Here is a 12,647-nt window from a genome sequence, read left to right as displayed (position 1 = left end):
GACATGTTCCAGAATAAATATTTGATGTGCCTTTTTCTTTTCCTATGTAACAGCATCCTACAAGTAAGAGGTGATGTTCTTTGGTAGAACTTAAAGAACATAGTCTTAAAATTCATTTGTTAAGGTGCAGAGCACAAAGATAAGATGATGGTCTTACTACCACATTTAGTTAATAAAAGGATTTGATGTTTGAAGAAATACTGAATTCAATTCACAAATTAGCTTCTGTTATAAAAGTGACTGAATCCTTTGTGGAGTGTTCCCTTGGTCTCAGATCATTTTGCATCACCTTTCTAGATCATCAAATTGCTGGATGGAAAGCGATCTCAAACTGTAGGAATTTTAATATCAAGTTTGCACTTGGAGATGAAGGATATTCAACAAGGTAAGTGTTTTTCTCACACAATGCATTATGCATGGATATTTTATCATAACCCTCAGATGATTTCTGACAGTGCAGTATTTGTATTGAATAGTCTCCTAAACTACCAGAAGAATCATTCTTTCAATATATTCCAGTTTATGTAAAAATTTCACTATAAACTATAATTGAATTTAGGTACAACTCTTTCTGTACCTTTATAGTTAGCATAACAATTTCAGTACAGTGTTTCCATATTCCTCCCCTGCAATTCCCTGCTTTTTCTAAAGCAAGTTGTCCACCAACAGGGATTAAATGGGGGGCTTATGCATAAATCTTTCAGGCTTCAAGCATGTAGTCAGTATTTTTTAATATTTACATTTTGCTTCATTAACAGTATAAGAAGTACATCCCAAACTGGTGTTACCATGTAAGAATCAGAAAGAGAATTACTGGATGGCATTTTTCAAAGCATAGGGCTAGTCAGTTGTAAATTCCATTACTGGTAGAAATTATTTGAGTTTGCCAATACAACTGTAGAGAAATACAGATTTTTCAGAACACTGGGGTGATTGAGAGTCTGCTTATGTTCTGGATTTAAAAAGATATTGTTTAAGGATATTGTTTATTTCTTTTTCACATTAAGAAAAGGAAAATATTCACCATTTAAAACAACTGCTGGAACAACTCAAGTTGATGTCTCCTTTCTTGCTATTGTTTTCCCTCCATCACATGCAAATACTGGGTAGGGTGTTGAGATGCTGCTGGCATTGATTATTATTAATTTCAAAAGAGCCTTTGAGCATCTAGCACTTTAAAAGCGCAAGGGCTTACAGATGTCTCTTGGGATGCAGAGGAATAGGGAAAAGAAGGAATAACTTTGTGTCTGCCAGTATTGTGTGAAAGGTATCAGAATGAGATGGAAAAAACCAACTATTACTAAAGGTCTAAATAATTTGCTGGCAGAAGTGTCAGCAGCACAGGGATAGGATAGAAGCTTTATTACAAAAACTGGGTAATATTCTTAAGAATCTTCAGAGATTGGTTTTCTTTTTATTTTCCATGCCATGACATTCTACTGAAATAGAGCGTCTCTATCTCTCTCAGTTGTTCGCTGTACTTGTGTAGCATTTGAAATCTTCTGGCCAATTTATACCAACTCTGAGAGACCACAATGACCCAAATATCCGGGTATATATCCAATAGCATTTTTAACTTGAGTCCGCAGTGCGCTTTTGAATCACATGTATCAGTTGTCCCCTTGGCTGTGTTCGCATTGCAGAGCAATGCAGAGCAGTCTCAGAGTGCACAAACATGCTTCAGAATCAAATTAAATTAGAAGATTTGCTTTAGGAGCATGCCATCAGTCTCCATATATAGTAGTCTCTAAATTCCCCAGGATAAGATCAGAGATAGTTAGAACTCCCTGAAACATGTATAGTGTGAAATGTTGCTGTCTACACATCCATTTCTAAAGAATACACTACTTGCAGTTGTAGATGTAGCTAATGTAGTTCTAGAAGTTTAATGAAAACTAGTGTTGGTAGAAGAAAGACACCAAAACAAGTGCTGTCACTGTAGAAAAGTTTAGAACTCATCGCCCTTTCTTGTCTGAGGTAGCAAATGACTGGCCTGTCACCACATGTGTTGCTCAAGGTGGCAATAGGATATGCTGCCTCTTGCTTATGGAAACAGCTAGGAGTTACCATCAGGATTTGGGAAAACCATTAGTGGAGCTTTTTAAAAAATATACTAACAAGGCTGTCTGACTGATTCTAAGCAAAATCTGTGTTCAGAGACTATCTAGAGTGAAAAAATGGTTCACAAAACTCAGGGAAAACATTGTTCTGTAGAGAGGACCTTTAGAAATGTACATTACTCTAAAAACAACATTAGAATTATGCTTGTTTCTCTTTTAATTTCTGTTTATTTCATAGTATTTTGTGTAATTTAAATCTGTGGGCAGTCGTGCCTCTCAGCAGAAAAATTATTTGAAGACTGCTGTAGTCAATGCACTGGATGAAAAAAATTCATAGTAGGCTAAATGGTGCATGACAACACCTAACCAAAAAAAGCATGTAATCATTGGGTCATGAATGTCAACTTTTTTTTTTTTAAAGTGGAGTTGCAAAGAGCTATCTCTAAAAACATGCAGATTAAGCACTCATCTCTTTTTTCATGCCAGTTTCCATGGCGTAATTCAGTACATGAAAAACAGGGAAAGTTAATAGCCCTCGACCACTTACAACAGAGAATGTAGAAGTCTGAACCAAAAGAAAGTCAGAAGTGAAAAAAAAATCTAATTTTTATTTCAAGTTTTTATGACCATGTTTGTTGTAAAGTCATGTACAAATGAATGTATGGTCTATGTGTGATGTAGTTAGTCTACTTTAGGTAGCAGTTATAGAATGCAGGTAGAGAAATTCTCAGATGAACTGCCCTGTGCATACAGATGCAGGCAAAATTGTAGAGAAAACAAAAGAGTAACCACAAGAAAAATTGCATCTTCCTTTAAAATATTGTGAGATTTCTGCATCCATAGGATTATCCTCTCAAGTCAAAGTACATAGCTTCACAGCATATTCTGTAGAGAGCTCAGCAGAGCAAAACAAGCAAATGACCATATCTGGCATCCAGATGTTTGAGTTTGCATTTGATAATGTGCCAGCCACCACACTTCAGGAAGGGGATCTCCCACACGTATTTGTTTAAGAGAATGAAGTTCATCCTTTGCAGATAAGTTTATATCCATACTGCTTCTGAGTACAGTCTAAGGTCAAGACAGCATAAAACTAAAGAATTATTTTGGGTACTGTTGGTGTTATATGATGCACAGGGAAGGTTAACATTGTCATGCTGCACCTGTCCTAAGACTCAGCTTTTTATACAGTGGGAGAGAACAAATCCAGGTATTTCGGTGTTCTGAGCACTGGTGAATCTGGTACTGGTGAGGGCAATAAAGTTTTTTGCTAGACCGCTATTAATATTACTCATTTCCTGAGCAGAAGAAGCAGGCAGAAAGTCTGTCTGACTCAGTATGCTATATAGGATCTGTATTTTGAAAAGACAAATAGCAGTAATCAAATTGTGCATAGATTTGAGATTATTTTTAAGGCTGCTTCTCTGCATTTTTTAAAAACCTTTATAAAAGGAGATGAGGAATAGCAGAGATCACTTGTTAGGTATGTTGTAAGCATCCCCACTTAAAGAGGTAATCTCTATTTCATATCAATCCATTTCTGTCTTTTCCTATCATTGTTCAGCTGAAATACTACAACTTGAGACAAACTTGCAGATCAGCATTACTTATGTGGTTTTGCTGTGGAAACACTCTACAGCGAGGTGTTTACATTTTGTTTGTAATGGGAAATGCTGATTATAGCTGTATGTGAAAATACTGTGTAGGTCCTTGTCCCAACATTTTACAGGGCAATATTCCTTGAGACAGTTCCAAAATAGTAGCTGGCAATAGCAGTGCACTGGATAATACATAATAGTACTCCTTTCTGCAGTGTATGTCACCTGTACTGGCTTTCCATGAGCTATTTTCCATAAGATCCTTGTTCAAGAGTTAGCTGGCAAAATTGTGAGGCAGCCCAGATAAAAAACTTTTAGTTACAGAAAATAGGATGTAGATAAAATATACATGTCTTATGTTCAAAAGAGTGATTATCCCAAATCCCTCCCTACATTCATAGTACCTGCATTTTGCCACTAAAATTTTAGAGCACCAGAAGTTCTTCTTTACATTGGGGAAATATTTCACTGTCAAATATTGCTGATTGCTGTCAGAGCATGTTAACTAGGTGGTCTGCTGGTATGTATGCTGGTATATTTTCCATGGGACTAAATCTTTGAGATGTGGTAGATCACATCAGATGCACAGTTAGTAGCTTTTTGTACCCTTTGTGGTAGTAAGGTACAGTATGTTCCCCACTGAAGAGCTGCAGACTTTGCTGCTACATTTACCAAAACCATGGTAGCTGTGCTGTAGCTGACTGAATATAGCCTGGATGAAAAGGGGAGAACTTAACATTTATCCTTAGCATAGAGATCATTTCTAATGGTAAAAGTGAAGCATCTGACTCTTTTCTTTCAACTTTGTGATTTCCCCTTCATTTCAGCATATGGGAGTAAAAAAATTGGAAGAATGTGAACTGTAGATTAACCCAACCAGACTAATGATCAGTCTAATAACCATTCTGATTCAGTATTATATTTCTAGTCATCCTGAGATTGCTCTAATAAGAGCACACAGAAGGTTTATAAATAGGTTTGCATTGTCGTAGTTTGAGTTATGCGTTATGGCACATCTAAACTGTTGTTCGAAAGTTTTGTGACTTTCCCACCTACCCAAAATATTACTTGTATGTATTCTATATATTCTGCATGAAGTATAAAGATAGTTGCATACCCATCTCAGAAGTTGGGAAACTATTTTATTTAAAATTAAATGTTTTTCTCTTTTTTTGGGAAAATTCACAACATATATTTTTGTTCATCTGTTTTGGATATCCATTGCATCTGGGTAGGTTAACATTAGTGCCAGAATCTTTTGTTCAGGACATCTTACAGGATTCGAGCTTTCTTAGTCTTCTAAGCCTCCATTATGCCCATGGTGCTTCTTTATTATGTATATTTTTTGGGGGGTGGCGTGGCAATTAATACTGGAGAAAACCTTTAAACAAGTTGATAACTTATCAGTTTGTCAGAAATAAACCAGAGGGATTTGGATATTACAGGCTGTTTTGCCAAGTATTTAACAGTCATTGTCTAATTGACTAGGTCAGTCACAATTTTATTTAAGTTTCTCAATGATGGGCTGCATATTCCCATGAAATCAAGCCTTACTCAAAGGAATGCAGTACCTAAAACAACTAAGCACTTCCAGGTCAAATAAATAGAGCTTTGGCAAGCGCCTTCTATTTAAATAATGTACTTCTGTTTTATTATTTGGGAGCAGTTAAGGTGATTTCTTCATATTTCATAGTCTAATTGTCACATTAAATGGTTTGATACTGGGGAGTGCATGTAAGCTCTGTCAGCAGGACTTAAATCCTGATTTAGCCAAAATGTGTTTAGTAGGAGTGAGGCTGTATATCAGATTCTGCCTTAAGACTATTGGTATTTAGGCTTATTTAGAGGAGGTAAGTATATTTTTCACATTAAACTCTATGTTCTAAAGTTGTATGTACACTGCACACAGTATGCTTTAAATTCTCAGCTTTTTTTTTCCTTTACATTTTCGAATTGATCAGAATATGTGAAAAATCTGTGCAGCAGGGAATCTGTTAAATTCATTTTTTAGAAGTTAGTATGTTAAAAACCTTTGGTATAAGTTTATATTTGAAGCAATGCTCTTAGTATGTGAAATGTAGCTGGCAAGTATTTTTATGTGTGCCTGTTAGTTTGAATGCATGATGCTGTTCTGTTTTTTGTCCTAGCTGACGGTTATTATATCCTAATGGGTGCAACCCTGCACTAATGATCCTTGTGTATATAAATTCTTCTTCTTGTGAGCAGACACCATAGGCAACATAAAAATGTTTGCCTCAATTTCCCTGCAAAAAAGGATCTCAGAAACCAGACTTGGCCAAGTAACAGATTTTTTAAAGGTAGAGGAACCCAATAAAATTACCAGCTTTTCACAGCATGAGTCTACTTCCTTTTGACATATTGTGAGGTGTAGGTGAAATATTCTAACTGAACTGACAGTGCAAGGAAGACAGCTAACTAGAAAGCAAGATGAAAGTAAAAACCACCAATGATGATTGATATTGTAATAGCTATTTATTGTTTTGGAGCCTCTTTTGTGGATTTATGATATTTCACCTATATTACTTACACTTACATAAGCGGATATAATGAGATTTAATGCAGTAAAGTATCATGGTTAAATTCACTGTATCAGGAAGAGCTTTTTGAAAAACATACCAAGGTTTGCATTAATTTTGGTGAAGTTAATATACATATGATTAAAATTGGGTTTTGTTTTTCATAGAAAAATTTAAAAGCTTTTGTTACTTTAAGTGAAAATCAAAATAATTACTTTCTTTGATCTAGTGCAGTGGGTTTTTTTAAGCTGCTGCAATTCAAGCTAATTTACACAAAATACTGTGAAAGTATTTGTACATGGCATACTTTAAGAATAAGAATATGAAGACACCTGTGAATTTGGGGATTTCTTCTAGCTTTTCAAAATTAATGCTTTTTTCAAAAAAATGGGCCCATCATAAATTTGCATGTTTTCATTTTTGTCTTCTGCTCCAAATGTGCGTGGCATAAAATGTATAAAGATGAAGTAAAGGAGGTTATGTGGATTTTGGCAATGTGTCTCTATATATATTTACATTCTAAGATGTCCAGCTGGATGGCTTGATTTTTAACTGCAGTTGTCTGTCTATGCATTCATTGCTAATAATAGTGGTACAGCTTGTATAGCAAGTAAATCAGAAAATATTTTCTGAGTACTTTTATACAATCACATGCTCTCTCCAAGATAGATAATAACTCATGTCAATATCTCTTAAAATTGATTATTATTAATTCTATTAAATATGTGGTTTAGCAGATTGTATTTCATTAGTTTTATCACAAACACTTTTTGTTTTATCATGTCACTTCAAAACAATGCTGATTTGTTAGATCTGATGTTGAGTGCAGAAACATGGATAACATAATAGAGCATTAAAAACCACTTTGTGATTCTGGGGCCATTTTGGTGACAAATATCTGGCTGAAATATTCAGCTAGTTGTGTAACACTTGATATTCTTATTACAGTGAGTTTTTACTGAACTACTTCCTGTCATCATAATAGATTTGTACATAAAAATTTGACTATCAATTATATGTTTTGCATTTCAAATACAAAATTGCCTCCAATAAGTTGCTTTTTCTAGATAGCTTTGGACATTTCTCCTTGTAAGCAGATTTCAGAATATGTTAAAATAGTATAAAAGTTAAACCACGAGGGAAAGTTTCTGAACTCAATATGCATCTTGTTAATCTTAACAATTAAATATATTGGACTGTGAAACCAGTGTTCCAAGAGATTTTCCATCTCTTAGGTTCTTTTGAAATTTTATTGGATGATACAGAAGATAGTGCAACTCTTTGAACTGTTTTGCAGGAGATAAGAGAGAATCTTATAAATTCAAACCCTAAGGAATTTTCTTTAAACAAAGATTTTTGCCAATCTCAGTGGTTCAGGCTTTACACTTGGTTGCAGTCTTGAGGGTTTTGCATCTTTCCAGTAAGACAAAAATGGTTGGAAATACTGGGTATTTTTCATTGATGCTGTCTTCTGTGTAATTCTTTACTTCTAACCTAGTTGTAATGTCAACAGTTGGAATAATAATTGACAGGCAGAATTTTAAAGCATTCTAAATGTCACTGGACCTTTTAATAAAATTAATTAGCCTGCCACAGAGAAAATTTACTAGCCTGCTGGTTAATTTCACAATGTAAAATCATGGGGTAGGTGGTAGAGCAGGCGAAAGCTTATTACTTTTAAATAATTATTTAAAGATGTGTGCCTTGCACCTTTCAAACATGGATTACAAATGCAGCCAGAGCTTTTAAAATCCTCTAAGTTCATAAGCAGTCAAGGATCATTTGAGGAAATACAATACAGTTGAATTATAAGTTATCAGATATTAGCTAATAACATCTCACTGGTTATGCCCTTGATTCTTTTGGGATTAATGTTTTCAGTAATATATAAGCATAAGCCATGAGTTCAAGAATTGTGCCTAGTCCCCTTATGAATCTTGAGGAAAAGCTGGTTTCAGAATATTTAAACATCCAGAGTTACTTCCATTCCACTGTACATCTCTCAGCTTGCTGGAATTTAACATTAGAGTGTGTTAGAAAGCACCATGAGGCAATCCCATTTAGTTTTCAGTAGAGTTCCAATACCAATTTTCCAACAGCAAGAGTTTCCAATACCAATTGTCTAAATTGTAATGGGATTTGCAAATGTTGGAAGCACCAATTTCATATATTCCAAGCACAGTAATATTTGGAATTAAGATAGGAAACATTTTGAGAGTTCTCATTTTTAGTAATGAAGCATAATTAATCACTGAAGAGTATACTGCATGTGTGTCTGTGTGGTGTTGAAAAGGATTTATCTGTAAATTGTCATGTGGATAGTTTTCTATTGGATAAAACTAACTTAAATGTAAACTTGTTGAAGATAGCTTAAAAACTGTAGCACAGTCTTTTCTGCTTTCAAATTTATATAGCTTGTAAACTTTGAAAGTTGGTCTACTTGTCTACTTACCAAGATTGCTAGCTCCTAGACAAGCATATCTCACTGATTTCCTGTGCACACAGGGGGACTTAAATATCCTCACTCTCAATTCCTTCCTATCCAGCCTTCTAAGCTTACATGAAATCTGTGCTGTTGGTTGTCTTCTGGTATCAGTTGTTCTCATGTTCTTCTGCCTGGGCAGCTACACAATCAGCTGGCTACTTGACTGGTCACATCTTTGACTGCTGATTATATTGGAGAGAAAAAGTAGAACTCTACTCTCCTGAGACAGAGTTTATAGAACGTTCTTGCAGGGGTGCTGTGTTTTGACATTAGAACAAAAAAAAAATGCAGGAAAAAAAAATTGAAAACATAAATGTCCTGTATCTAGGTTAGAACCCTTTGGTACATTTCACAGGAAAAGAACTGAAGTCTTAATTTATGTTTTCCAGTGTCTTATTTGTGTTTGTATTCTATACAGCTATATTGTGTGTCGATGACTCTGTAGTAGATCTGGAGACGCTGGAAGCCCTATATGAAAATGTAAGTAAAGGTGGGCTAAAAATTTGGTTAATCACCAAAGTATTTCAGATACAGACTTTAGGCTGCTCAGGGAACTAGCGAGTAAGGTCCCCTGAGAAACTGCTTATAAAGGCTCTGGGGTCCATCAGTGCAGATTATTTTTTCAAATACCGCCTTATGAAAGGCACAGGAGCAGGAAATTCCTAAATGCAAGTATTCAAGCAGATGAAGCAGAAGGTTGGCTTATCTGAGCTGGGATCTTCTTTTGGAGCCAAGGCAAAAAAAGAATGTGTATGCCCAGTGAAAGCAAGGTCAGCTGATGTGGGACGAATACAGAGATGCTGCTTGCAAATCTAGGGAGAAAATGTGTGCAGCCAAAGCTGAGTTGGAGTTGAAGCTGGACAGAACTGTGGGGGCCACCTGTGTCCAGGGGGGCATCAGGCACAGTGTCACAGCCAGGCAAGGGCAGGGGATTGTCCCCTCTGCTCTGAGCAGGGGTGGCCTCACCTTGAGTGCTGAGGGCAGTTCTGAGAGCCACAGTATAAAAAAGATACAAGATGTTAGAGAGCATCCAAAGGAGGGCTATGAAGATGGTGAAGGACCTTGAGGGCAAGACATACAAGGAGCAGCTGAGGTCACTTGGCCTGTCAGCCTGGAGGAGACAGAGAAGACTTCGTGGCTGCCTGCAGCTTCTTCACAAGGGGAAGAGGGGTAGATGTTCTCTTTGTGGTGACAGTGATAGGGTCCAAGGGAATGGCCTGAAGTCATGACAGGGGATATTTAGGTTAGGTATTAGGAAAAGGTTCTTCACCCTGAGGGCGTTTGGGCACTGGAACAGACTCCCCAGAGAAGTGCTTACGGAATCAGCCTGACAGAGTTCAAGAAATATTTGGACAATACTCTTGGGCATAGTACTGTGCAGTAAATGGCATATAAGGCACTGAAGGAATTTATCATAGATCTTTAAGATCTTTAAGCATCCCTCTTTTGCATAGTCTAAATGTTTCTCAGTGAAAAAAACATAATTGCTGACTTGCAGACAAACAGGTAAAGTAGTAATTTATTAATTTCTTACTAATTAGTAACTAATTAGTTTATATTAATTCACTCAGAGAGCACAAAAGGATGAGCTGGAGAAAATCAAGCAATATTATCAGACTTCAAAAGAGGAGGAGCTGAAGCTTCTAGATAAACCAGAACAGTAAGTTGTTGGGGTTTTTTTAATAGTTTGTCATTACATAATGTAGTCCTTTGATTATATGTTGAAAGCAGTTTTGATACATAATTCTTGGTAATTATAAGCTTTTCTAAAATTATAAACTTTGTGTATTTCAAGACATGATGAAAAATTTGCCCTTATCACAAAACTTTTTTCAGACATGGCAGAATTTACTACATCAACTTTGACCACCTGAACTGATAAAATATGTTGCCTTGACCCAATAAAAATTTTGTTCCTATTCTCACATTTTTGAAAGGCTTTTCCTTCCCTTAGAGCATTTCTGGCTAAATTAGCCTTTCATAAAGGAAGGCCTGACTGATTTTGGTTGTTAATTATTTGAAAAAGCTGCATGAACAGAGGGTTTGGGTTGATCCTATGGCCAAAGACACCTTGGATACTCTGGTCAAATTCACTGTAAACCTAGAAGACTGATGCCACAGTTCTCCTGGAACTGTTGTGGCCAGTGACAACTGTTAGGATGAAAAACTTAAATGTTGTTCCTTTTGTTGTAATACATCTTAGACTGATATGAAAGAATCCTCAAGAATTTATTAACAGAATGACAATCCTGATTTTTTTTGTGTAGCCATTTGATTTCAGATATTGGCCTACCAGTATTTTTGGTCTTCTGCTACTTCACTGCTTTTTTCTTTTGTACTCTTATCCTTTTCAATTCTTCCTTCCTAGAGGCCTCTCTGTCATCTTTTTTCCTTTTCCATCTTGTCTGTTCTACTGTCTCTGGGTAAGAAAGGGTAGGGGGAGGAAGAACTGAAATAGAGATGGTATATGATTGGTTAATGTCAGAATTACTGTATTTTCATACCTTTTTTCCCATTAAAATGTGAGTGCTGAAGAACAGATTATTTTTTTTCTTTTTCTCCTTACATGAGGCAGCTAAATAGTCATTTGTAACTGCACACTAATATTAGGAGATAAGGCTATTATCTTACTCTTGATGAAGAGAGGCTATTGTTCTTTAGTAAGTCTTAAGAAGACAAATATCTGTAAAGTTTATATACTAGCTTACTTCTGCATCCCATGTCCATGGTTTCCATTGCCTTGGCTTGGGGCATAAGGATACATTGTGTGACTAGCTGATGTTTTCCAGAGCTTGAATCTTTGGCAGTCTGTTTGCTGTATGTCCAAGTTAAATGAATTTGAATGCATTTTGTCTTCTGGAGAATACGAATCTTGTAGAGCTCTAGGGTTATAGGAGGTTGTCTTTTTTGTAACTTGTAGTGGAGAGAGGTTAATCTTAATTAAATACAAAGTCGGATTTATACTATCATTGTTCCATAATTAAGAACGGTAAATGAAGCAGTTATGCCTGGTGGTTCAGAGTGAAATAGTAGTACCAAAGACAAAAGCTATTTTTTTATCAATTATTACTCAGTCCTCTTTCTGCAAGTCTTAAGTATCCTATTTTTACCCTGTAATTAAACTACATGGGTTAAGAAAACTAGCTTTTTAAAAGGTAGCTTAAGGGGCAAAAATTTCCTTTATGCACTTCCGTAAATTTTGTTGGACCTTCAAAATAATGTGCTTTCTGAAAACTCAGTAGATCAGGTGCCCCTGGCTTTGTTGTCTCAGTCAGCCTCTAAGTCAGCCTAACTGCAGAACAGGAGATTTGTTGGAGCTGTGCTTTCCTTATTAGCCCCATAAAAGGTTAAAGACAGAAAAGTGCTAAATTTGTATGTGTGATTATGCTGTGGGGCATAAGCCTCATGTATTGTCTTTAATGAGAATCAGAACAAAAGTGTGCATGAAATAATTTATCAAATGGTTGCACATGCTAACAGTAGTCATTCATATAGTGAAATCTTTGCATTGAGTTCACTGAAGTCTAAAGGAAACCCTTACATGTTTGGATTACCAGACAGATAAAAAGCTTTAGTGGTAGCACTGACGTTCTTCTCCACACGTGATTTTTATTTGTCTGGCTTGTATGTTAAATTTGGCATAAACTGTAAGGATGACAGCAACATAACAATACCCCCTTAAATTATTCTTCCTGATAATAGCTGTTAAAATGCTAATATTAATTGGCATGATAAAGATTTATATGCAAAATTGGCCACAGTTTGGGTCTTTCCTAGGAGGAGACAGATGCTATAGCTACTTTCCAAGAGACTCCATTTAGTTGTAGTATATTGTCTGTGTAGGCTTCTCCACTGTGAAATAAGTACTAATAAAGGAAATAGTAACAATATGGTACTGGTTTGAATGTAGTTTGATTCAGGAAGTAGGGAGTGATTTATAATCCCTGTCCCAGTAATGCCACTTGCT

General features: G+C 35.9%; 1 protein-coding gene across 1 annotated transcript in view; it reads left to right on the top strand.

The window, feature by feature from the left end:
* The window catches only part of FMN1 (formin 1), a 122,827-nt gene that overhangs the window by 52,391 nt on the left and 57,789 nt on the right, over positions 1–12,647 (top strand). Inside the window, exons 6-8 of the mRNA XM_005417514.2 lie at positions 298–385; positions 9,099–9,160; positions 10,252–10,340. Coding sequence (XP_005417571.1) covers positions 298–385; positions 9,099–9,160; positions 10,252–10,340 — 239 coding nt within the window. The remainder of the gene's footprint in view (positions 1–297; positions 386–9,098; positions 9,161–10,251; positions 10,341–12,647) is intronic.

The sequence above is a fragment of the Geospiza fortis genome, unplaced genomic scaffold (assembly GCF_000277835.1).
Source record: "Geospiza fortis unplaced genomic scaffold, GeoFor_1.0 scaffold54, whole genome shotgun sequence".
NCBI lineage: Eukaryota > Metazoa > Chordata > Aves > Passeriformes > Thraupidae > Geospiza > Geospiza fortis.
The sequence above is the reverse complement of the archived record's forward strand: the minus strand, read 5'-3'. Positions and strand labels throughout refer to the sequence as shown.